The sequence below is a fragment of the Balearica regulorum genome, chromosome 1, assembly GCF_011004875.1.
Source record: "Balearica regulorum gibbericeps isolate bBalReg1 chromosome 1, bBalReg1.pri, whole genome shotgun sequence".
Classification (NCBI taxonomy): Eukaryota; Metazoa; Chordata; class Aves; order Gruiformes; family Gruidae; genus Balearica; species Balearica regulorum.
Window position 1 is genome coordinate 816,542 of NC_046184.1, and position 26,731 is coordinate 843,272.

Here is a 26,731-nt window from a genome sequence, read left to right on the forward strand (position 1 = left end):
TTCTGGATGCACCAAAGTGAACTAGATGCTTACTGTTTTGAAAAGCAAGTTTCCCTCTCAAATGATAAGAGCAGACCAGATTCAAGCACATGCAATTCCAACCAAACTGCTGCCCCAAGAGCTAACAAATCTTGGGATCTGCCGTATCTTCTTCTGGCATTTTGCGGTTTTTTAACCATTTATTGTCTATAATGTACTGCTTTGACAATGAGGGGGAAATGATAGCTTGAGACATTTAAATCTTCCCCCTGTGAGGCTGTACGCTGATTCCATGTCAGACCTTGCACTTGCCATCGTGTGAGGTTTTGCACAACTCTTCTGTGCGATCTGCCCTGACATCTCTGCCCTGAGCCTGGCCCTGGATCTCTTGTGCAGCCAGCCAGCCAGCCAGGCGATGCTTCCGTGACATGGCTCAGAGGCTAAAATGAGCCACAAACGACTCTTAAAATAAACCCATTATAAATATTTTCTTAAAACAAACCCCTGTGACAAGAAAGCTGTAAGACATCCTCCCACCGAACGTTTGGAAGGGGAAGTAACACCTTAAACCCATCCACACACAGATTAAACCCCGGGCAAAGCAGGACCCCAGCCCAGGAGATTCCTTTCGCACCTGGTGAAAACAGCCTTCTCGTTTTTAGCATCCATGGTCAGCTTGATGGTTTCCTGGCCCGAGCCTGTGCTGATGGTTTCTGTGACGATATCAGCTTTGTCCTCCTCCTCATCGCTGTCGGAGCCTCCAGAGGAGCTGCTGTCTGAGGCCACCAGTGGCGCTTTCCTCGTGACACAGACGTTCCAAACACAGGGAGAGGCAGCGCTGACTAAGAAAAGTAAGTAATTCACATCACAAAATGAACAAAACCATAGGAGTAACTCTCCAGATATGACCCTGAGTAAGCAGGATGGTGTGAAATGGAGTGATTACAACTATTGCGAATTTTGAGATGATATTCTGTGCAGATCATATAGTGTGCAATATTATTTTTGCAAGTAAGGAAAAAAAAATAACCTCACAAACCATTGCTCTCCACCTGCCACCTCACGCCTGTGTTTAATACAAAGAGCAGAGGAGACTATTGTCTTCACCTGTTGAAGGGTGGTAACTGAACGGAGGATTACGGCAGCCCCTGGGGTCGCTGCTGACTGTGACCTAGCTCTGGGAACTGGCTGTGGCATAATTTAGGCAGCTATACTTTCTGAAGTGTTCACTGGTTTCCATTCCACAGGCAAGGAAAATCTCTCTCGAAAGTGGCAAAGCAGCACTGCAGTCTCAGCAAGTGTTCTTCTTCCCAAAGCTGGTACCTGCTCACACAACTCGATGTAACGCACCGTGCCTGCCTGAAGATCACTACCTGGGCAGATTTAACCAACGTGCATGCGTAAAGCGGCCACCTCGGCTGCCCTGAGCTCGACTGAACTGAGGCTCCAAATCCACTGGGAGAGTGTATGAGAAAACACATGTGGCAGAGAAAGGTACCGTGCTACCCCTTCCAGTATTATCCACCGTTCAATGGTTACTACAGACAAAAGTTTAATTTAGTTCCATAAAAGCCCTTTGTTAAATGTTATTTTTCCTTGTTCAGAAAGGAGGAGGGAAAGAAATCAGCCTGAAGCTAACCAACTGGCTCGGCACAAGTACCACCAATATAGCTTACCTGATCTTTTTAATTTTGGGCAAGTAATTTTATAATCAAGCATTCAGTTAGAACAGGAATTTTGAACAGTTTATAAATGAAATGTCCCTGCGACATCAACTCTTAGTAACTTAAACTCCGTCCTTTTCTCACTGAATAGTATTATCCCAACAAGCACTCAGGATTTCTGAGTTACTATTTTAATAGGTTGATCTCTGTACGAAAGAGAGCCTTCAGGTAGGTAAGGTAGATGACACTGGAGGGAAGTTCTCCCTAGTAGACACTCCGCAGAATTTCAAACAGCTTAAATAATACATCGGTTTTGTCTTATAACAGTCTCACTTACAGTTCTTGTCTTGACTCTGCTTCAGGTTTCCATCTGAATCGTTGCTCTCGGTGTCGACGGGAGAACTGCACCGTGGACCTGACTCTGAGCTAAAGTAGAGGGGGAAAGTCTTGAGAATGAAGTACAGATATCTTGGTTGTGCTTCCAAATATCCCCGAGAGAAGAAATCATTAGGGCCTGTAACTTCTAAAAAACTTACTCATTTACTTATTTTATACTCCTAATGTAGCAGCAGTGATGCTATGTAAAGTATATTCCTGTATCAGAAGACACGAGTGCTACCACCAGTTAGAAGCACTGGAAGGCAGAGGGAAGTAGGAAGCCCTGATCCAGAATACTCAGACGTTATTAAAAACTAAAAGGGGTGGCAAGGGGAAGGGAGGAAGAAAAGGTTACAGTCAATGTCTTTCTTCAAACCGTACTTCAGATACTGTTTCATTGTAAAGTTATGATGAAACGGAAAGAACGTGTGCCCCTCTTACCAACAGAATGGTTGGAAGTCTGTAAACTTTGCCCATCCTTTCTCCTCTGGCGTGGTGTTCTCGGGGGCTGCCGAATCCCACACGCTCGAGCCAACGTCCATGGCAACGCAGGGTGCGGGGGGCTTCGCGTTCACAGGCTCGAACACGGCTGTCCATCCCGACCCTGGAGACACCGAACAACGGACTGGAATTCCTATGAGTTTTCACCATCCCAGAAATGTTCAAAGCGATCCCAGAGACCAAAACCAGACAGACCACCCGATGGCACTCCTTTGACACCTGCAGGAAGCTGCCTGTCTCGCAGGTTATAGACAACCGGCTTGAAAATCCCTCTTCGATAAATACTAGTGTTATCCACAAGAGAGAAGCATCAGTCAAGAAAAGTGACATTACAAATGTCTTCATTCTTTGGGCCAGTGAGTTTCAGCTGAGCGCCAAGTACCTCAGTCTCCTGCCAAAGGCTAAGTGGCACGGCTTGCAACCATTTCAATCACAAACTGTTCAGTTTTGGCAATCACAGGTAAGGAACTGACGTACGGATTCAAACGTTTAAGATCACAGAAGTGATCTTGAGCAAAACTAAGATAATTTGTTTTTTACAGTCCCAGCCTACTCCTTTTCATTAGAACACACTTCTATTCCTATAAATTACAAATTTTTAAAAAGCATTTTCGTTACCTTCTCTCAAGAGAGAGAAAGGATTGCAGAGGTCTGTTGTGCAAACTGATCTGCATGCAACGAAACAAAGAGTAGGAGAGATCCACCAAGGCTATGCTCACGCAAAAATTGAATCAAAATTTGAACTAAAGTCTCTAGAAGGGAACTAAACTGATGTACACTACCCCCAGGGTGCCGTTCGTGTTGTTTATACTGGCTCTTCCTAATAAGAATTGAAAATACCTGACAGTACCAAACGAGTGCAGAGAGCTGGTTACTAGAATAAATCCGCATTATGCTCATGGTTACAATACAAAGACATCACCTAGAAAAAGTAACATTTTACAACTGAAAATGTGCGCACCAAACAAGAAATGAATGTTTGGGAAAACACTTCTGTTCCTTTGTTTCAGCTGACTGAATTTGTTCTGCTGACCACCCTGCGTGTCTCATGAACTTACACAGCACTATTTGCACCGTGGTCTGGGAAAACCGTGCCCTGCTGCAGTCCTCCTCCAGGCACTGGAAGAACGGGTTTACCTCATGCTAACTAAATCTAGAAAGGCACTGAGGGGGAAAAGGCAGAGACATGGAGTGTGGAGATACTTGGCAAGGGTCTGAATAAAACTCTTATCATATAAGGAGTTAATGTCATAATTGTCCACTAATATTTCGTTCTTTAGTATTTGCCCTGAAAGAGCTAGTAGAGTTACTGTACTTGTACCTGTGGCTTAGCATAACTGAAGCACCACACTGCTATTCTGAAGAAGCTGGGCAGGGCTCAATCTCGCTAATATCTCAGAGGCAAAGCATGACGACTGAAACGCACGCTTCTCGTCCGCACAGGTGGATTACAGAATAGCCGCAGAAACCTGGCAATGTGCAAACCGCTATTCTGCAGGGACGTTACGGATCGCGTTTCAAATGGATGGTGCTGTTTTAAACTCTTTACCTTCAGAGGAGTCAGAGTCTTTCTGCTCAGAAATATTATTCTTGTTGTTGTTTGCTGAGGAAGGAGGTGGCTGCTGTTCTGTTTCCTCCTCTTCTTCGGAGTCCACACTACCATCATGATCTCCATTCTCAAGATCGCTTTTTGATGAACTCTCTGAGGTCTGAGATGCTCCAAATCTAAATTGCAGAACTCAGAATTAGAAAAGCTCTCACAGTGGCCAGTTCATTCCTCTCCTGCTTCCTCCCTGCCCCAGGGAGAACACACAAACTGGGAATTGGGAATGCCTTTTACAGGGCTTATTTCCCCCAAAGATACGAAGCGCAGGCAGGCGATGGCAGGCGCGGCTCTAGATACCTCCACTGACGTCCCCAAGTGCCGTACTTGCCAAAACGCATCTGCAGAGTTGTCATGGGAAATACGCTGCAGTGACATATTCAGGGCTGGAGCTGGACATGAGCAGACAGACCAGCGGCCAACGAGGGGAACACCAGTGTGGTATCAATTCCGTGCAGGAACAAGGCCATCAGTTTGTCGATGCTAGGTAGATAAACACAAAGGTCTTGGCCGTTTTTCCTGTCTCATTTGATCATGTTTTCAGACTTTGAATTAGAGGAGTAACTTTATTGAAAGGGATGACAAACTGTAAGTGATTTGCAGTGCCACAGATGCACCACGGGAGGTCACTCCTTCTCAGGCAAAACAGAACTTTTCTTCTCTTGACATTCTGGAAAAGAATATTCTGTCCACTATGCTCAGTCTTACAATTCTTTCAACCTCCTCCTCTCCAAATATGAGGAAAGGACTAAGTTCTAAGTATTTCAAACTGAGTGGGGTTTTTTTTTTTAGTATCTTTGATAACAGACTCAGTAGTTGGGTGTTTCCATCATTACTGCATTCCCTCAAATAGGATCTTTGTCTCACATTCAAGACAAACCACCATCTATCTTTGCAGAAGTGTGACATGGAAAGCACCCTTGTTTATGTCAGAAAAAGGCCTCACAGCACATAAATAATAAAAATTAAGCATGTACTTAACTGAAACGTACAGTTTCATAGCATTTAGGGGGAAAAAATATTTTTTTAAAAAAACTGATCTTTTGTTTTCACCTTACCGTGTTCTTGATTTAACTTGGGTTGCATAGGTTATCTCCTTCTCTTCCCAGATATCTTCTTCCTCCTCATTATCATCAAATTGTTGGATCCGCTCATTGCAGCAGGCTTCAAAGAGGGAAGCATTGGGCTAAAACAGTATTACAAAGAAATCAAGTTCAATTTCTTCTTTGGAGACAGAAACAAGAAGTTCAGTGATGAAGAAGTTGACAGAACAGCATTTGTACACAACCAATACCATGAAGGTGTTTGCATTTATTTCATTTTACATCCCAAGCTGCACAACAAGCAACGTTCTGGCAGTGGTAAAATGAGGTAGCTGTAAATACACAACCGATCTGCCCACTGAGCGTTCTGGGATCTCTCGAGTAAGACTAAGTGGTGACTTCCAGTTGGTGCACAGTCCAACAGCTGCATTAGGACAAAAACTGTCTACTTGGGAAAAGAAGTTCAGATAAGCACATAAACAGCTCTTGGTGGCTGCAGACTGAGCTGGCAGATTCCAAAGGAAATTTTCTGTATCTATAGAGCACTGTCTAGAGCAGCCAGAAGAAAGAGAAAAAATAAAATACTCTTCATAGTACTACTGAAGTGAAAAAGAAAGTATTTTAAGACTAAGGGACCTAAGACTTAGTATTGACTAAAAGGCCAGAGATGAGCTTGCAATCACCTCTGAGCCACTGTCCAGCTTCCTCAATGAGAACCGATTTAGGTCAATCACATGGAAAAGGCAAGACACAGCATGGCAATATTCAGACCCACAGAAACCCAATCCTCTCTGTTCGCATTCTTTCCCTTGACCGTGTATGGAAAGATTATCAAAGCGAAAATAAGGACAATAGATTCCCACTGCAGAGAGAAAGATTCCTCCGATGTACAGAGTGCTACTTCTGAAGACTCTCAACAGCACAGTAAAATGTAGGGAGGTTCTCCGAAGGTCCACATAATGCCCCGAGTTCCTTAACTGGATTTAGCTACAATACGGTTTTTCATTTACCAAAATAACAGATCAAACCTTTTTTCTTCCAAAATGACAACAGCTAATTCAAGCACAAACTAACTTGCCAGAATCTGTCCTGTTAAAGAAATATCCCCAAATACCCACTTACACTGTCATCATCAGCATCGATATTGAAGTTGATCTCTGCGATCCTGTCAAAGGGAGCACTGCGAAAGAAGGGAAAGAAACTTCAGTGATGGCATGGAGTAACAGAGCGCTCTCACAGCCCCAGCCCAGAGGACAATTAACCACATATGACCGCTCAATGCCTCCTGCGTTTGTTCCCTGAATATTCTCTTCCGTACACAATGGCTTCGTCCCTTGAAGATTATTTAGCATTTTTGAATTTTTTTTAAAAAATATGTAGGATTTTCATTCTTAGGTCTGATTCAATACCTGAGTGAACAACTCTTATCATTATCTTGTTGATATGGTATTTTGAAGCTTCACGGCAACCACAGCCATGTCTGGCTGTTATTTTGCAACTCTCATGGTACCTACAGAGCATCAAGGCTATCTCAATTTTTTTCGCCAGCTCTCTCCAGCTGAGTCAAATCTTACAGAAAAAATCCAAACTCCTAAGTAATTCTAAAGAGGAGCTCTGGGATTCCAGTCCTACATCCACCCAAGAATTCCACTGGGTTCCCCAGCATGGGACGAGACACAGAGAGGGAACTGAATCCCACAGGGTGGGTGTACATCCGAAACATCCCGATGGGACTGCACCTGCCTGGTTTAACGGAATTACGGCAGCTTCAGGGAAGCTTAGTGCACGAGTGGCTCAACAACCCCGATGCATTCCTAAGACACGTTTGCGGCAAAAAATCATTAAATAACCTCATTTCTGATTTAGACCTGAGTGTCTACTGTAAGAACAGCAGAGGGTGCTACAGGCCAGAAAACTCCACACAGCTGGGGCCAGGCACCATTTTTTCACCCTATCTGTGTTTCTCTGAGTTTCAACAGTCTTAGTTTCTTTTAAAGACAATTTCGCTCAGTAAAAAATGCTGTCACGCAAATCACCAGGACACTGAAACGTGATTAATACTTCTGAAAATATTCAAATTCGTATCTGCGACACTTCTCAACCGCTGGAAAACAGATGACAGGGAGCAGCGTTCTCAGAATATTCAAGACCAGAACAGGTTTATAGTATATTCTTCTTTTCTAACAACAGAGAAGGCCAGCACATCTCAGTTACAGATTTTGTTTGGTTTCATGTTCATTTTCAAAACGGACGTTAGTACCTTCAGCAGCTCCACATATCAATTACCTCTTCCCCTCCACCTACACACTCAGAAGTTCACTACTTGCTGCTATCTGATAAGAAGTTAAAAGTGTACTTTATTTTTAAAAAAAGTGTAGAACTAAGTAATCCATGTTCACTTAAATTTTCCTTCTAGTCTGGAACTTTTTGACCTTTAATATTAAAGATCTGGACATCTACAATGCTCAGGAAAAAAAAGATGGGAAAGTTGAACTTCAAAAATCTTTCTCCACGTCGGAATACAGCTCCCAACTATCTGGCAAACACCTTCATGGAGTTCCCACGACCCCAAGGATCTTGTGACTCTCTACTTTGATTCATGCTTGAAAGCAACTCTGAAGCAGCCAAACTATTTTCACGTCGTCATTTCAGTTAAGGAATTTCATGGAGCCCAGCAGTTGCTAAAAATATGGTGTGAGCAGAACCAGCAAAAGAATCCTCAATAAATCAGATGTGGGGCAGCCAAAGAGCCGGAGCGATGTGGCATGCCCCGAGCTTTCCGGGCTGAAAGCTCCCCGTTTCTGTCGGGATTCCAGGACGCCAGGATCCTGCAGCTCTCTGCCGAGCAGACCCAACGTTCGCTGGCTGATGAGCATCAGCCCCAGGACAGCACGCACCGCTGGTACGGCCACGTTCTCTCCCTGTCACCCTGTGTGACAGACCATTTCTTTGATTGAGATGAGTGTTGCCACAAGATGAAAGTGAACAGGCAACATCAACGAGCAGGAAACACACTGGTATCCTCCTGGATAACAGCCTCTGTCAATAAATGTATACTAAACGGTTACAATTTCTGAACTATTATGGATAAGAGGGATAATTACAGTCCCAGTCATTTCCTTAGCTACAATTTTTAAGGTGAGAAGATGAGCTGCAGTTTTAATTAATTACAGTAGTTCTTCTATAAAAACGGCACAAATTCCAAACACTGAATTCAGCAAGTCACGTAACATTAAATCCACCTGTATCTGCTGCCTTTGAACTGTTATTTGCTCCTGCCTTATCCATGTTTCCTTTTTCGTAAGAGAGAAAATGGCTCAATTTTTCCATGGACTTCATCAGAACACTGTTCTTTCTACTCCGAATTTCAATAAGGACTTAATGCCACTGGAGAATAGCTGTATAATTGCCTAGAGTTAGCTCTAATGCTTTGCTTTCTGTGCAATTAAATTAATTCTAGAATATGGCTGGATAATAATTGTGTGCTTTATTAAAAACGTTTCTCTTCAAAATGAAGAAGCACTTTTCCTTGGTTCTACAACTGTCTTTGGAGCTGAGGGGTGGACTCCTATGAAAAGAAAAAAGGTCAGCTGTTTTCCCAGCCACTAATCGGTCTATTTGTATCAAACCAAAGGGGGTACACAGCGCGGTTCCTCTTAAAACCTGAACCAGAAGAAGAAAGATTAGATGCAGAGAGGCTTAAATGCTACATATAAGCCTCTCAAAGTTTTATAAACTTACTTGATATTATCATCCTGGTCTGCAAACTCCTCATCATTAAAGCCAAACTGATCCACAAAGTTAGCTGTCATCTGCTGGATCTGGTACTCGGAGAAGGCCTGAGCAATGGAACCCCAAAAGAGCCATCGTTAAGGTGACAAAGATATTCAGTTAAGCTGGCTGAAAACACACATTCTAAAAAGCATTACAATCATAGAAAACTGATGCACTTTGAGAAATCACCTACTCCAACCCCCTTTCTCAAAGCAGGATCCAACAGTCTTCTGCAAACCCTGGACAGATGCTTCTGTGATCTGCTCGTAACTTCTCCCAAAGAGAGTTATGGAATTTTCCCTAGGAAACCATGTGTGCCTTCATCATTCCATCAGAACGTTGTATTGGGTTGTTTCCATTTGGTTGATTTCCCCTAGCGCAGCATGAAGTTTACCTTGCTGCAATTTAAACCCAGCACGGACATCACGAAGGTACTTTTCAGTTCCTCTGAGTCCCTCTCCCTCATCCTGAGTAGGATGAGGCATATGTCTCCACATAATATTGTCTTCTCTTGACCAAACGGACCAAGTTCTTTCAGCTTTTCGTCCCATGTCAGGTCCCGCACCTCTGATCATTCCCATTACTACCCTCCACCTTACCTTTTGCCAACACATATCACTCTTGAAGCTCACTGCCTCCAGCTGGACACGGACCGAGGAGAATGTGAGAATCATTCCACATGTCCTGGAGACAACACTCTCACCTATCACCTTTGGTTTCCCACAGCAGTTTGGGTCTTCCAGTTTTCAGCTTGCATCTTGGGGTAATGGCCCAGATATGCTCTTGGTCACATTCCTGCCTACTCACTCGTGCCCTATTCTCTATTCATGAAAAGGACTGCTTCTGCCTCCAAATAGATCTCACGCTTGCTCTTATGCATTGCATTTGGGTTTTTTTTTTTCAGATTATTTGGAGGATAATTCTGAATACTGGTATGCAGCCCACTCCAGCTACAGCATCTCTGCAGCTGCACTTTGGCGTCACTCCACTGCAGGTGCCAGGAAGTTCCTGTCCAAGGAGTTCTGCAGGCTCCTATCAATATTTCTACTGATACTTGTCACAATAGAAGACAAAACTATTTATTTATTTTTACAAAGGCAATACATTTTCTCTTTTTTGATGCGCTAAGTATCAGCTGAAGAAAAGAAAGCTATTTGTAATGTCAGAGCGGCCAGTTAAGAGTATTTGGACAAACTATAAACTATTTTCAGCTAAGTTTTACCCTTAACTGGATTTGAGACTGAGATTGTCTTTTCACTCCCCATAGGTAGCTTCCTACTGAACAGGTTGAAACTTGTATGCTCTGTTAATGTTCTTTATGCTCTTGGCATCAAAAAAGGTTGGAAAGACTTGTCTAAGTATTTCATCCTGAAAAGCAGCTTCCACATACTTGATGGACCTTTAGCAGGGTACCTCACACCTCACATTTTGAGGATCCTGAGATCTTTGCTAAATTCAAGTGAGCCTTTAATTACATCCATTCCTTCCTAAGTCAAGGGTTTTTACTGCTCTTACTGCTACTGTTTACTGCTCTTTACTGCTAACATTTTAGTATGGCACTCTCAGTTTTTAGTAGAAGTCTGCACAGCCCAAGAGGAAGCAGGACGCCTCTATCAGCTCCAGTTCTGCAGCAGGTAGGCGATACACACTACCTGCTCAGCTGGGAAATACAGCAACTCACTGCAGCTGGTCTGCAAGATCTGAACCAGCCAACCATCCCAGTGTGGAGAGAGAAAGAAACACATGGTGTCTCACAGGAACATCAGACACATCATGTATCTGGGACTTGCACGCAGTCCGAGCCAAATTTATTCCAAACCAGAGTCTAGACCACATAAGTAACTATAGTGGGAAAACACAAAAGAGCTGAACACACTAAGAGAAAAATTTAGGAAGCTGCTCTATACTAGAATGGATTAAGGGTGAATCGGAGAAGGAGGCTTCCCAGGAACAGCAAAGAGCATGTTGTCAACTCACCTGCTGGAGAGAAAGTTCATTGGGAAAAGCACTCTCAATGTCTTCATCCTCACTAGAAGAGTGCAGATGGTGAGTGCTCACCTGAAAAAAGCACAAAAAAATAAGCACAAGTGAAATCTAAGAAAGCTCAAATACTTCCATTCCACACATACAACTGAAGGCCAAACTCCCCAGAAGGCAGAAACTGTCCCAGTGAATAACACAGAACTGTGGACTGGAGTTGACCAACATGTATCAGAGCTGCTGCTGCTTGAAGAACTATCCTGGAATATGTTTTCTGCAAACACCCTGCCCCGTAAGCCTATGTCATATAAACAAGCAAAAGAAGAAAAAAATCTAGCAGTATCTCTTTTTCTTAGTTAAAGCACTCCAGAAGATAGCAGGCCTATCCAAAATCGGCACAATATCGCTGTTCTCACCAAATCCACTGTATTCCTCCTGTTCGTTTCCGTCAGCGTCTCTTCTACAAAACTCTCCCATCTCCCTCTGCAATCTTCAGGTAGCTCTGGAACAAAACCGGCACCATAAAGATTACCACAACTTGGGAGAAGGATCAAAGCCAGTCACTTAGTCTCACTGGTTACCCAGATGTTTTTGAACAGACACATATACCTGTGTACATGAGCAACGTAATGCTTGCATTATGGAAGTGCTCTGCAGAGTGAATTACATTTTACTCGTGATTTTCTAAAAAAGGTAAGTTGGCAAGATCTGCAGAGAAAGGAACATCTTTCATTAGGCCAACCAGTAAGGTATTACTGGTCTTACCATCCTCACCTGGCTCGTGGAATTACAGTGGGCTAAAGACACAGAATTTCTACAACTTTCTGAAACCCAGCACACATGTGACTTAAGTCCTGCTTTTTTCGTCCTTTTCTTTCATGGCGACTGTGGTGGGTTGACCCCAGCCAGCACCCAGCCAGCAGCTCACTCACTCCACCCCACAGCAGGATGGGGAGAGAACTGGAAGGCCAAAAGTGAGAAAAACTCATGGTTTGAGATGAAGAACGTTTAGTAAGTGGAGCAAAGAGGAAAACACCCCAAATGAAGGGATGCGAAGGCACTCGCTCAGCACTGCCCACCCGCAGACGGCTGCTCAGCCAGCCTCCGAGCAGGAGCTACCCTGGAAGGACCATGCCCCCACTCCTACTGCTGGGCACGTGGCATGGAACAGCCCTTCCGCCAGCGCAGGACAGCTGTCTGGCTGTGACCTCCCGGCTTCATGTCTGTCTGTCCCCGGGGGGACACACGGAGTGGGTAAAAGAGAAAGCCTTGGCGCCGTGCATGCACTGCTCAGCCAGAGCCACCAGAGTCGTGTGTTACCAACATCATCTAGTCACAAATCCGAAACACAGCACTGCACGGCTGCTCTCAATGAAGTTATCCTCATCCCAGCTGCATCCCGTACCATGAAACAATGGGGAGAAATAACCATGACTTGTGAAACTTTCAGTCTTTACTAAAACGTTTCTGACTTCTCAATTTCCACGTAGATGTGACAACACACCAAGTTACTATATTACCATTTGGGCATGTTCGCTAGATGCCAAAAATGGAAACTCAAGTCACATTTGTGCTCACTGTTTCTCTTAATAAATGCAGGTGAATCTTACTTCCTCTCACACAAAGATGTCAGACAGAACTAGTTCTCCAAATAAAGTCCGATGAAGACCTGATGGACACAGCCTGGCGATGTGAATGTCCCCGACAAAGCAGAGACGTAGGGTCTCTGGGATCGTTTACTCTGGGGTATCCCGTCCGCTCAGACAGGTACCAGAATAAGGACATGCAGAAACACCACCCTGGAGGGCTGTAAATAAGCACTACAAACATACACACAAAGCCGGATGAAAAGAAGCATTCTTTAGCACAAAAAGGATACCTTCAGCCTCCAGCTCTAAAAACGAAGTTCCAGATATTTCAATGTAATTGTATGAAAACAAAGAGCAACCAAATTTGGTCTAGACCTTTTTTTTAACTTATGGGAAACTGTGATATTTATCTGGAAATTCTTTTCATTATAAAAGGGACCCTCACGAAATACGTGCAATAGAAGTTTTTCCAAGAGGCCTGCAAGGGTTATTTAACCAAGGAGTAAAAAAAAAAAGGAATGTAAGAAAGAGCACGTACCTTTAATGAACTCACTAATTTGAGTCTGCATGGGGCCCTTCTCCATATTCTGCACGACAGCATTGGCTATCCGCGTGAGGTGGCCCATATTGCCTCGCCTCATTCCACCTTCTGCCCTGAAAAGAGAAACCAGCCAGTAGCAACAGAACCAGGCACCACGAATCATCGGTCGCAGCCATAACCCAGACACGCTGAGAGTTCCCCACTGCCGTGACAGTCAGACGTACGTACGCCTGCCTCCAAGCAGCATTAGGATAGATGATGCAGCAGAGAATCGGCAGGAACGCGCTCTGCTCATGCAGGCAGGGCACAGGATGAGTTCACCCAGAACAAACGATCCTTTCTGCATTTTTCTCACATATTGAGAGAGAAGCAATCACTCGTCCAGTATGAATGGACTAGGTAAAATTTAAGCCAGTTACAAAGAGTAAGCTAATCGGGGACATTGAAAGACCAGTGCAGAAATAAATAATCTGGTTATAATTTCCACTAAAGAAAACTCTTAGCAGTAAGAATTTACATCATTACTGCTGAAAAAGCTGTGGAGTTTTACTTGCAATGGAAGTATTTAGCAGATGAATTCAAGAGAACACAAGACACTAATCTACAAGCATTAGATTTCCCCCTCACAAAAAATCTAAGCGGCCAACACTAAGTCCAAGCACTCTCTAAGTCACTTTTCTCTGAACCTTCACTGGCTCTCCTTCAGTGGATGGCAAAGCAGCAATCTAAAAATCAGGGGATGAAGAGCCTGAAATAATTCTGCTTTCCACAGTATCGAAGGACTGATGAGATTTGGGAAGAAAAATGTAAATCCTAGTGGCAGATTCCTGGAATAAATTTGCTGTATCACAAAAGCATTTCTGCCTTGAAACTGGCAGATGCTGAAGGGAAGTCCGGACAAAGCTCTTACATACAATGCTATTATTCATTGTGACATTATGCACATTAAAGTATCCCAAATCCCGAAGTCAAATTCAGAAATTATTCTTGCTTGCTGTAGCAGAAGGAGCATGCAAGGTTGACTCAAGCCACCACAAATAAAATTGGTGGGTCAGAATCAAACTGAACCCCCTTACAAAGAGGATGACGAGAAGTTTCCACCTCATGTTACTGAGTCTGAGCTGTAAAACAAAGCTTTCTTCCCGCAATGCTAACAGAGCCAATGCATAGTAAAGACTTTCACTTTCCCCTGGGAGAGAGGAAGACACTAAATGCATCAGAGTTAGTTTTGAGCTGCTATGCAGTGCTCCTGGAAATTCTTCTCTACCCTTGCTTGGGGGACGTGGTGTAGCAGCCTAGGCTGAGAGCCATCAGGCACAATCAGCTCTCCTAATCACATGGGGTTACAGCTACATTTTTAAGTTGGGTTTTTTTTACGACCCTCACACCCCTTGACAAGTGTACTCATCACCTCCTGAGTCTCTAAGAAGGATAAGTTTATACTGAAACTATCTCGGGCTTTCCCTGAACGCTGGAGCTGAACAGAGGCACATGAGGAGACTAGACGCTTTGGGAAAAACCTGCCTTACCCCTCCACGTATTCCTACACCAAAACCCAGAATACAAACCCTGTATCTGTAGTATGTCCCCACGGCCGCGGGAACCCCACAACAGGTTACAGCAGCGCTTTATCAGGGCCCCATGCCAGCGCTCCGGAGGATGAAACCTCTGGGTAGATGGGGTGAAGGGACCCAGCACTCTCCCACTACTCTCTAGGAAAATGTATGTTTTCTAGCAAACTCGCAAAGCTCCGCTTTCCCAAAAATTTAAACTGTATGGGGATAAAGCAGCGTACGGCAATGTTGTGTCTGTCGTCTTCGGTTGTATACTCTGGGAGGACCAAGACAACATTTTTCCTGAGTTGAGCGGTCCTTAACACACTGCTGGAATGCAGCCAGCAAACACACAAAATTAACTTTTATTTCAACACTTCTGAATATTTTTATCAGCCACAAGTGGTGGTCACTATATTTACATGGCTAGGAAGGCAAAGACAGATGTGCTACAGTAAACTGCTCTTTCCTATAAACTCACGTTGATGACCAAACTCACTTTATTTTAAATTCTAATTACCTGGGCAGATCAAATGGACTGCAGTACCAGAACTACATGGATTAACTGGAAGTTCTAGTAGTTATAAAGTTCTTTATCAAGAACATATGAAATAACTAAAACTAAGAGAACCTAAGGAGAAATCCCATGTCCCAACAGGAAAACATATTACCACCATTCTTGCTGACAATTTTTAAGAAATAATCCCCAAACTCTCAACCTGGCACCTCTGACGCTGGAGTCCCACTGCTCGCCACCATCTCCTCACGGAGTGCATACCATAACCTTCATAGGAACTCAAACTTCCTAAAGCACACCATCTGAGATTCCTCTCTGTTAACTCACTATTGTTTTCTTGCCATTAAAATTCTTTCCAATGTGGTGACTGGAACTGTTTGGCATGAAATATGTATGAGCTCTAGTTCCTATCTAATTTAATTAGGAAAACTCTTGAGCAGCAACCACGGATATTTGTTACCTACAAAACTGTGCGCAATGATAGTTGTGCAATAAAACTATCAGCAAAGTTTGTTATCAACAGCCCAAGGGGTTACAAGAGAAAAAAAACACAAAACCCAACAAAACCCAACCAAACCAAAAAATCAACCCAAACCCCAACCCACCAATTACGGCCTGCAGCAAGCCTAAAGTAATTACAGTGAGACTACAAAGCGCTTTGAAGCCATGAAGAGCTCAAAATAGTGAGGGATGGATGTTTAGATGGACAAAGAAACAGAAGCCTAGACAATATTTTCACTTTAATATGTTTTAGGGGTTTTTTAATTATTTAGTTCTTATTGCCATCAGCATGAAATCCAAATACTTTATGAAGTTAGAATATTAAATGTGGGGCAAATCTGGGGCAAAAATGCTTGCCCACCTCAGTTTCCATAGCTGCTCACTCTAGGGAGAATATAATTATGCATTTAAAAAAAAGAAAAAAGTTAATATTCTATGTAATTAATATGCTACGGAATTTCCTGAGAAAGCAAGAAAGAACCATATTGTGTATTTGGATTGAGATATTATAAGCATTTTTTTAAAAAGTCATGCTTTCAAATTATATGTCTATTTGGTAAATTTGCTTTTTAACATGCAAATAATCTTCATTCCAAATCACAATCGAAATCCAAATAATTTTAGACACCACTAAATTGTAAATGATCCAAAGACTGTTTCCAGGGGATATTCTCCATCTGCAGCCCTAGAACAAGGGCCTTCTGAACCCCAAACCCCTTACTGTATTTTGTCATTGGCCTCCCAGGCATCCAGTATCCTTTGCACCAGGCAGCACTTCTGGAACAGCTAGAGGGAAAAAAAGAGACGAGAAGAACACGTCAACACTGCCAAGGTAAGACTCAAGCCTGAGGAAGTCTGTACTGAACTGTTCTGACTTTTGTTCATTCCTTCACTCCTACTGAACAGTAAGTGCAGCACTTGTCTTTCCAAGAGCTCGAGTTTCTTCTTTCTCAATTTTTTTCTCAGCAGACCCAGGGAACAGCACTACCTGCAAACATCTGCAGCCTGCTGTGAGCAGCAATGGAGAACACTGCTGTCATTTTACAAACACAATGCAAAATTTTCATCACTAGGGCCACAATGCAGAAACTAAAATGTAGTTAGCTAGTTGTAGTTACTAAAATTTTTTTGTTCAAAGTTTATATGCACCTTTACTAAAAAAAAATAAATAAAAATGGATTCACAAGCCTATTAAATGCGGTGGGTGATGTGTTTATTTTGCAATTGGATGTTAAAACCAAACACACAAAAGCAAATACACTTCCACCGGAACTGAGAGAACCAAGTTCAGGGGATGGAGTGCCTCCTCAGTAAGTTCACAGATGACACCAAGTTGGGTGGGAGTGCTGATCTGCTGGAGGGCAGGCAGGCTCTGCAGAGGAACATGGACAGGGATCGACGGCTCGAGGCAACCGTGTGAGGTTGAACAAGGCTCAGTGCCGGGTCCTGCCCTTGGGTCACACCAAGCCCTGGCAGCGCTCCAGGCTGGGGGCAGAGTGGCTGGAAACTGCCCGGCGGAAAAGGACCTGGGGGTGCTGGTCGACAACGGCTGAATGTGAGCCAGCGGTGTGCCCAGGTGGCCAAGAAGGCCAACAGCATCCTGGCTTGTACCAGCAACAGTGTGGCCAGCAGGACCAGGGCAGCGACTGTTCCCCTGTGCTGGGCTCTGGTGAGGCCGCACCTCGAGTGCTGGGTGCAGTTGTGGGCCCCCCACTCCAAGAAGGACATTGAGGTGCTGGAGCGTGTCCAGGGACGGGCAACGAAGGCTCTGGAGCACAAGTGTGATGAGGAGCGGCTGAGGGAACTGGGGGTGTTTAGCCTGGAGGAGAGGAGGCTGAGGGGAGACCTGATCGCTCTCTACAACTCCCTGGAAGGAGGGTGTAGCCAGGTGGGGTCGGTCTCTTCTCCCAAGGAACAAGCGATAGAACATGAGGAAATGGCCTCAAGTTGTGCCAGGGGAGGTTTAGATTGGGTATCAGGGAAAATTTCTTCCCCCAAAGGATTGTCAAGCACTGGAAGAGGCTGCCCAGGGCAGTGGTGGAGTCACCATCCCTGGAGGGATTTAAAAGCCATCTGGATGTGGTGCCTGGGGACATGGGTTAGTGGTGGGATTGGTGGTGCTGGGATAGCGGTTGGACTGGATGATCTTAAGGGTCTTTTCCAACTGAAACAATTCTGTGATTCTAGGATTCTAAGTTGTATCTAGATACTTTTAAATAAACTCCACACTCTTGAACAGTTTGTCATACCATTTTCTTGTTAATGCATATTCAGGCTGAATCAATCAGTCTAAAATTCTCAGGTGACACAACCAGACTTACATGAGTAACCATGATATTCTCGGTATCGTTTCCCGGAGTCTCTGAGTTCTCTGTGGCCACATTTCCATTCAGCACCTCTTCTTTGCTTTCTAGGTCATTAGTAGTAGTTTTTCCCTCTTGCACAGAGTGTGAGAGAATAGCTGCTATGGACAATTCCACTTGGAAATGCAAAAAGTTATTCCATGTGTATTTAAAAAATAAGTCCTGGAACAAAATGAGAAACAAAAAAAATTCACTCTAGATACATCGTTCCATTCTTAACTATTGAATAATATTAAAACAGTGCCCAACTAGTTGTTTCATCAGCAATTCCACTAAAACAAACTCACTTATATGCCACAGTATCCACTTATAGCTGAATGTGCTCTGTTTGCTCTCTGTGATGTATACTTTCCTATAAACTGAGCACATTGGAAATACTCTCATACGCAGCTGGGGCTCACAGCACAGACATACTAAAAAAATGTTATCTATTCTGTGGGTGAATTAATCTTAAGAAAAACATTAACTAAATAATTTCTAAGTAGAAAAATAATTTTCTGAAAGACTGTCCTGGTTATATTGGCCATTTTGAGAACACGTCCCTGTCCACAGCTAGACAAAAAGATCAGCTCTCAGATGTATGAGAGCTGATAGGTACACAACATACCCAAGCTTTCTCAAGAAACAGACTGTTTTGCATACACACTATCAAACTACTGTAAAACAATAAATTTCATGCATGAGGTTCAGCTGAAAATACTAAGCAACTGTACTTGTATTACACGAGCTATTCTGAGGATGGATGTTCCTATTTTCAGCAGATTGAAAAATAATTAGACCCTGGCACACATGAAACAAACCACCTTGCACTGAACAAAAAAAAAGGAAAGCAGAAAGGTTCCCAGTTTAGTTACTCCCCCTCTCCCCACTCATATTACTCACAAGTAATAAATTCATGGTACTGAGTCTGCATAGTTCCTGATTAATACTGGGAGTGTTTGTGTGAAGCAGAGCAGCTATTAGACGAGATCCATGAAGACGAGCATTCCCCAGTGGCTCCTCCAAGACACCAATTGTAGTTAGGATTGCTGTTTTCTATCAAAGAAGGAGAGAGTGAGCATCTCAACGAAGACCAGCATTGCCTTGGGTGTACACGCGCCATGATTTGACTACACATAACTAGTTCACTTCATAATATTCTCTGCAGGTAAACCTAAACCATCTGCCCATGCAGAGGTCAGTGTTGTGTGGCCACTGTGAGACTTGTACTTCCAAACCTGAAGATTAAACTCAAAATATCCACTAACTACAAGTTCCTTTCTCTTCACCCCTCACCATCTCTCCACAAGCCACGGTCCCAACGTATCCCTACCTCTTGGTTTTACTCAGATACAATGGCTTTCAAAATTGCCAGTGCCTAGTCCCTCAGCACCTGAATTATAAGCTCTAAGCATGAATTTTTCTTCCAAAGACGTTTGCCTGTTCCTGCATACGGCACTTTCAGAAAATACCCAGGAAGCCTGTGTAAGGAAAGGGAAACCCTGAAACGCGGGTCAGGAGCGCTTTGGTTGCTTCTGAGGAAGGCTGCGATGCTCTACCTTGGGAGGGCTGAGCAGCAGCTGGTGGAAGTCCTTTAGCCTCGGTTCAATGCCATGCAAGATGCTGCTATTGACAGTGTAAGACCTTTCAAATCCCTGAGTGTATGAGTCCATCAGTCCTTCCACTCTGTAAAGAAGAAAAAAACAACAGTTAAGATTTAACAAAACCTTAAAATGGTCTCCAGTCACGCTGTCCATGTTGGTCATTTTCTCTTGAAAAATAACTATAAATATGAAAAACAACCATTTCCAGCTACTGACTGTATTTACATAACTACACTACATTAATACGTCATTTACAAGATGATAGTCACATAACCAAAACTGGGAATGAGAAGAGCGGGAAGACAGAGAACAAGCTGTCTGTGGAGCTGACAAATTACTGAAGTGCTTCCTGGTTTTTAGAACTTCCCAAACATTGGAAAAGTAAATTAGAACTATAAACATTTGTTAAAACTGTACACCTTCCCCAAGTGTTCAAAAGATGCACAGAAGTACACCAACTGATGAAAGCCTTGAGCAGACTCAGAATCGCACCTCTGTCCGGGTAAGCAGTAAATCACAACTATGACTAGCCCCTTCCAACAGCAGAGTCTCGCACTGCAATAAAATAAACGCTTTCATGTCAGTAATGAAACGTTAACTCTGGCCAGGTGGGAAGGGGCTGGGGAGGAACCCCTACACCTCCAACTCAGAACTCGTCAGAGATCCTGGGCACTCTGCTCTCCTCTCCAGTACCTCTTCCTAACCTTCTATTATCTCCCTCACTCTTCCTTATTTTCTCCTCTTTTAGATTTTCAGTGTCTCCTTCCCTCCCCAGAACTCTCTTTCGCCTTTTCTCCCCTCTATCTCCACAAAAAGAAATAAAAGGCAGACATAAGTTAAAAAACCAAAATGAAAACTATATAGCCATCATCACACAGATTACGCACGATGCCCCGTTTCCTCCCCCCCGCACACATTCTGCTGTACGATCTCTGATACCCCCGACAAGCCTTTGCTAGACGTGTGCAAGAGAACTAGAGGAGCCCACAGCAGGGCCCCGATGCCAACTGGTACCCCTGCCGTGAGGTGCAGCGACTGCATCAAACCAACCAGACAGCTTTTCTTGTGCTCCGTTCTAGGCAGCACTTCACACTCGGCCAAAAAATTGCCTTTTTTGCCCAAGTAAAACTAGATGGGAGTTCCTAAAATTGTTCTTGCTAGGGAAGCAAGTGCTAACTTACCCAGAGCGTCTTGTTTCCAGCAACGTTAGAAGAACTTGTGTTCCATTCACTATGCAATTTTCAGTCTGCTCTCCGTCAAACATATTCTTCAGGAGCTGCTCCACACATTCCTGCCTGTTGATCAACACACACAGAGTAGCGGTATAAGAACTAGAAGTATCGGCAGTTGCTTTAATCGCAAAATATCTACTTCTGGGTTTTCTGGGGAAAAAAAAAGACTGCTTTTTTTCTTTTTTTTTTTTCTTTTTTTGAGAAAGAATAAAGACATTCCTCTCTAAAGTCTCATACAACAAGAACGGTTCTACACCAGGTTTCTGAACTAAGGCAAGACTTGCTTATAAACACCCAGACTCCAACCCAAAATCCCGTTCTCCTTTATCAACAGCATATACCTCTTATAAACTGGAAGACAACCCAACTGTTAACTCAATTTAATTTATTAAAAACAATATGAAGCTATTAGCTCATATAAAATTATCTGCCAGAATCACAGAAGACAGACAACAAACAGTGGAAGTTGACCCTTCTTATTTGCTGCTAGCATGGCAAGATCCTGGAAAGAGAGGCCAACAAATGCAAACTGTAAATAATATGCACATTTTTAGGAGTCTTAGCTATTAGCCTCTTGAAATATTTTGATCAAATCACCATCTCTTTGAGCCCTTAAAGCAAGGTAAGATGCCTCCCGATTACTGACAGATTTGGGGCCAGGTGGAGGGACCACCGAGTGCTGAAGACTGCTGGAGTCTGAACAAATGACGACATCGGTCCTTTCTGCCACTAAAAATTATTTGGACACTCAAACATGACCTTAGAACTGAAGAATAATTAGCACAAAGGTAACAGCCCACACGCTAAATGAGTAACAGATAAGAGGAATCCAAGGTTCAGGCTGGCACCGTCACTCATCTGCAGTTACCTGACTGCAGCATCTGTGCTCAGATGCTTTCCCAGGCTGATTCTGTGGATGTTGATGACAGTTCTCCAAAATCCAGCACTCAGCAAGTGCCTTTCTCGACTTGCTAAGTCACGTGTCCAGCTAAAAACAGTATTACTCAAGTTCACAGTCTCATTTTTACTATTTTCTAACATTTGAAAAAATCTCATTTACATCTGTATAAATAAAATATGAGATAAAAATGTAAAAATACATGAATAATGCATGAGAGACAATTATTTTAATAAGTAGCCTCTAAATACACTCCATCAGCACAAGCACAAGAGGCAGTCAGGAAAAAGAAGTAACAGTTTACCATGATTAACTGAATTCACTTCTATTGCATACAGCCACATTTGTATTTTTCTATGTCTAGAAAAATCTAGATTTGGTATTTATTCCATAACCCTGAGCAGGGCTCCTTCTTGCTGCACTAGCTAATCATTAATTCATCATTCATAGATGAAAAAAAAGTTATCCAAAGCTCAAAAAAGGTTACCAGGAATGCCTGGAAAAACTGACCAAGAAAAGAAATGAGATGTGACCTTTGGCAGAAAGGTAAGTCGTGCAAAAAAATCACTTTTGTTCAAAATATTTTTTCTTCTGAATAGTGAAGTGGTATAATGACTTTTAGAAATGCTTTTTGAAAGTGCAACCCCATTTTTATTTATCTCACGGAAGTTACAGGGAGTACCTGAACACGAGCAAAGCTCATCGGCAGAGAACACCAGGGAGGTGAGGGAGAGCGAAGGGAGAGGGGGAAGAAGCCAACGACCGTCGGAGCACAGTCCAAGCCAAACTTCAAACCACAGCCTTGTACAACTCCTTGTGTAATCAAGGAAACTCGCTTAAATTATACCACTGGTGTCCCTGAGGCTCTCACGAAAGACCACGGGCAGCAATCTTTTGCCCCACACACAGCAGGATTCCACATCCCACTCCAAAACTACCAAGAAAGTCTAAAATTAACCCAAAAGCCTGAAAGTACCGCATGGCCCATGGCCCACCACACTTCCCACCATGGTGGACCACAACCCTGGTTAAAGCTCCTAAGCTTTCCACGTGAAACGACCAAGCTGGAGGGTCATCTCCAAACTTTCTAAGGTTCAAAACCAAGACAGATTTGGCGAGATGCCGAAGGCTCCATAACTAGGGGTGCAATCTGCTCTGAAAATCCAACATCATGCTTGTCGGTAAGAAAATAAGCTCACAATCAGGAGAAAATAACAGCAACATCACAGAAACTAAGAAAGCTCTGGGTTGGCAAAACCATGCAAAAGAGGAATTTTAAGCCCTAGTTACAGACGCTATATTCCTTTGTCTGTCAAAATGGCTCCTTCAGGCCTAAACCTAACCTTTTTTGGTTTTAATCTCATGTTGAATCTTCAGTAAATGTTTTTAGATTTGAAGCAAAAGTAGGAAGTGGTAAACATGCTAACATGAGTAATTTAAAACTACATTATAACGAGCAAAGAAACAAAGCCAAGGGAACCTGAAAAATCAACATTTTCTGGTACACAACTCATACTTAACATTATTTGGGAAATAACTCCTGATAAAAATACTCTTTGAATGTGCAAGTTTCTCATCAATTTGTTCCCTCAGTAACATTAGAGAAATTAGCTCTGGATTTTAAAAAAACAAAACAACTTCAAATTAAAAAAAATTCTTCCAATTTTCACTCAAGTTGTCCGGACATACAATCGCAGGTTCTGAAGAGAAGTGCTGAGCACCGCTAGCGGGACCACAGCGTCCTTCGTCCTTATTTCAAGAGAACACTTTCTGTCCAATGTAACTTAAAAGCCCTGAAAGACTACAACAGCTTCTTTTGCCGACTGCACACTAGTATCATTTTATTACTCGATTACACCTTTAGGACAACCCAACACACTCCAACAGTTTCCAAATTCACTAGATTCCGCTCCCCACAATTACGTCAGTGGCAGACCACCTTCCCATAAGTTATACAAGATCATGTGCAAACACGAACCAAAACAGCTTCTCTACTTTTTCCAGCCAAGCTACCAGGCCTAACAAAAGACTATAATACCTCTATTTACAAATCTTCTCTGCAAAGTTTATCAATCGGAAGGTAGAAAATGATTAAAGCAATTCTGTATCTGCGCTGTGACATGTCATCTCTAATTAAAGCACTGGACGATGTTTCTGAGGCATGAAGAGAGCTCATGGTGGTCGCAGGTGACAGGGCTTTGAGGAAGAAGTGGCTGACACTACCTCTAGTGTAGTAAGGGATCCGTGGGGATGGTGTACAGACGGAGGAGACCTGAATTCTCAGCACCGAGCCACAGATCCACTGAATACCTTTCTGAATGATGAGGGAGGGCTAGGGAGGCATTTAAAGCATGCAGGCTTACTTCTTCAGGTTCAACCACACGTGGAGAATAAAACCAGGGGGAGTAATGATTCAGTCAAAGTAAGAGGCAGGCAGAGACTCCTTGGTGAGATGTATCGGGCCGTATCCCTGCACCACCTTGTCTCTAAGTGCACACAACCCAAGGTTCACTCAAGTCTTCGACTGGTATTTGACTCAGGAGCCAAGAAAGCTGGAGAGAGGCTGGTGACAAGGGCAGGGAGTGACAGGCCAAGGGGAATGGCCTGAAGCTGAAGGAGGGGAGATGGAGATGGGATGGGAGGCAGAAATCCTTCCCTGTGAGGGTGCTGAGGCCCTGGCACAGGGTGCCCAGAGAAGCTGTGGCTGCCCCTGGCTCCCTGGCAGTGTTCAAGGCCAGGTTGGATGGGGCTTTGGGCAACCTGGGCTAGTGGAGGGTGTCCCTGCCCATGGCAGGGGTGGCACTGGATGGGCTGTGGGGTCCCTGCCCACCCAAACCACTCTGGGATTCTATGGTGAGAAACTCCTTCTGTTCTCACAGCATTTTCTTCCCCGTTTTGATGAAGAGCAATTTGATGACCTGAAATCCATCTATATGGTACAACATGTTTACCATCGGGGAATAACAGCCACTGTTTGGCCAAGTATGAGTGATGTCTTGCACCTGAAGTCACACTTGGCATCACGGAACACTGTTAATATAGGAATTTTAAGATTTGTCTTTACGGCATTTCCCTCAACTCTTGCCATTGCAGTTCACCTTCCTCCAAACTCACTATGAGCATGTTAACACACAACTAGTATTGCCTTGTCTTGAATACAGTTGTGAGCTTTGGGGATCACTAACCCCGATCTCCTGCCTTCAGACAGAGCGACAAAACCCAGAAATCTCAACAGAGGCAGAGAAGTGATGCTACAATTTAAAAGCAGTATTAAATGGTCAGCACAAATGCCAAGAGTTAAGTAAAGGCTTCAGACTACTTACTGCATTGTTTGTGTCTCTGGAGAGCTCTCAGTAAGTGACAGTATTAGTAGCAATTAGTTTAGCAACGGTCCTCTGACAAGTACTTACGATTCCAGTGCTGTGAGAAGTGGATCAGGCTCAGGTATATCCTGGAGTTGATTGCTCTGGTCTCTGCTCAATCTTATGATATCACACAGGGTCTGGGAAGCATTTGATTGCCTCTGTGAACAACGACATAGAGCACAGTTCAGTGCTAGCGTCTCAACTTGGCTCATTCTGGCTGCCACAGAGAAAACTTAATACAGCTGGGGATGCAAGGAACTGAATAAATCAGAATTTTTCAGAACACGTGCTACCAGGCTCTAGAGTATTCATCTGTTAAATATAACACTGATGTGAATTAGTCAAAGCATTAACAGATTTTAAAATCAAAGAGGAGGGCTTCCTGAACTTAACAATTAAAAGCAGTTAAAGATTTCAGAAAGCGAGGATTCTTTCTTTATCTTCCTGACCAAGTGCGTTAATTTGCAAATTTCAAATACAAGTATTTCATTCTTAGTTCTCACTACTCGGGAGGTTTCCCGCATGAAGGAAAATAAATGGCTTGATAAAACCTTTACAATTTAATTAGTATGTTCTAAAAGGCTTTAAAGTAGTATTTTGATAAATTAATCATCTCATTCTGGCTATCAATCAAAGAGGCTCTGTAGCTACTGTATGTATGAGATCTTGGGCTGTCATTGAGCATTCAGGCATAAGACAGCACTGCTGAGGGCACATGAATCAGCACATAACTTCCCATTTTTTCTCTCAGAAGGGGCAATTTTTGCTGCGCTGAGATGAGGGAACCATATCGTCGGCATTAACACTACACCCAGAGAATCCTGTGCCATCCCGCTCACTTTGCTGCTGGCACTCACAGGAACCTGTGCCCCCAGCCCCACCTAAGTCAGAGCTAGAGATCAACGCGCTTCCTTCTCTTTTTCCTGCTTGACACCAGGGATGGCAGTCAACGCCCAAACGTGAAATAACAGTGTAGGAAACTGAAATCCAGACCTAGAGCTCCTGGCTCAGATGCTTTGTAAAAATTATTGAAAGGAAAAAAAGGGGGGAAAAAAAAAAGAGCACTCGTATGATTTAATACTCAGCACGTCTTTCTCATGGGCTCACAGAACTGCATCTTGTAGATGTTCTAAGAGAATACCTACTTACTTATGGCCTAAAAAGAATTGAAAGTTATCACAAACTGTTTAATTTTAAAAGTGTTTCAACAGCCTGTTTCAAATAGCAGGTTCCTACTTAAACCAAGTAAGTTACCGCTGACTGTAGCTACTGAGGTGAACTGATGCAGCAGCAGAATGAACTAAGAAACTGGCAGCAAATTGGTAGATTAAAAATATAAGAAAATGTTTTGGTATTGAGCTTGGCAACCAGCGGAGAGGATATCCATCCATGCAGCTCATCTCCTTCCATAAATCACCTGGGCATTACCAAAGAGACAGAGAGATTCTTCTGGACCTACAGGACCCGCTACCCACAAAGACGAAAGTTAGTCTTGTCATACTCACGTCCTCATCCTGGCTTGAATGGATCAGTTCCACAAGTCTCTGAATAATCTTTGCTTCATTAAGCCACTGGAGGGAAAGGAAGGGGAAAAGAAAATCCTTGTTTGATGTCACAGAATTCAAAACAAGAGGATCTACAAGAAGCTTTGCGTAACACAGGCCCTT

General features: G+C 43.4%; 1 protein-coding gene across 2 annotated transcripts in view; it reads right to left on the reverse strand.

Moving 5' to 3' along the window:
- PPP6R2 (protein phosphatase 6 regulatory subunit 2) overlaps positions 1-26,731 on the reverse strand; it is a 118,476-nt gene that overhangs the window by 25,742 nt on the left and 66,003 nt on the right. For both annotated transcript variants that reach the window (XM_075746592.1, XM_075746686.1), the window contains 17 exons: positions 26,570-26,635; positions 25,110-25,222; positions 20,751-20,864; positions 19,525-19,651; positions 18,869-19,021; positions 17,945-18,148; positions 16,345-16,409; positions 13,050-13,165; positions 11,339-11,424; positions 10,920-11,000; positions 8,910-9,007; positions 6,291-6,348; positions 5,184-5,311; positions 4,072-4,247; positions 2,463-2,625; positions 1,981-2,069; positions 614-821 (listed from right to left, as the gene is read on the reverse strand). In XM_075746592.1, coding sequence (XP_075602707.1) covers positions 614-821; positions 1,981-2,069; positions 2,463-2,625; positions 4,072-4,247; positions 5,184-5,311; positions 6,291-6,348; positions 8,910-9,007; positions 10,920-11,000; positions 11,339-11,424; positions 13,050-13,165; positions 16,345-16,409; positions 17,945-18,148; positions 18,869-19,021; positions 19,525-19,651; positions 20,751-20,864; positions 25,110-25,222; positions 26,570-26,635 — 2,045 coding nt within the window. The remainder of the gene's footprint in view (positions 1-613; positions 822-1,980; positions 2,070-2,462; positions 2,626-4,071; positions 4,248-5,183; positions 5,312-6,290; positions 6,349-8,909; positions 9,008-10,919; positions 11,001-11,338; positions 11,425-13,049; positions 13,166-16,344; positions 16,410-17,944; positions 18,149-18,868; positions 19,022-19,524; positions 19,652-20,750; positions 20,865-25,109; positions 25,223-26,569; positions 26,636-26,731) is intronic.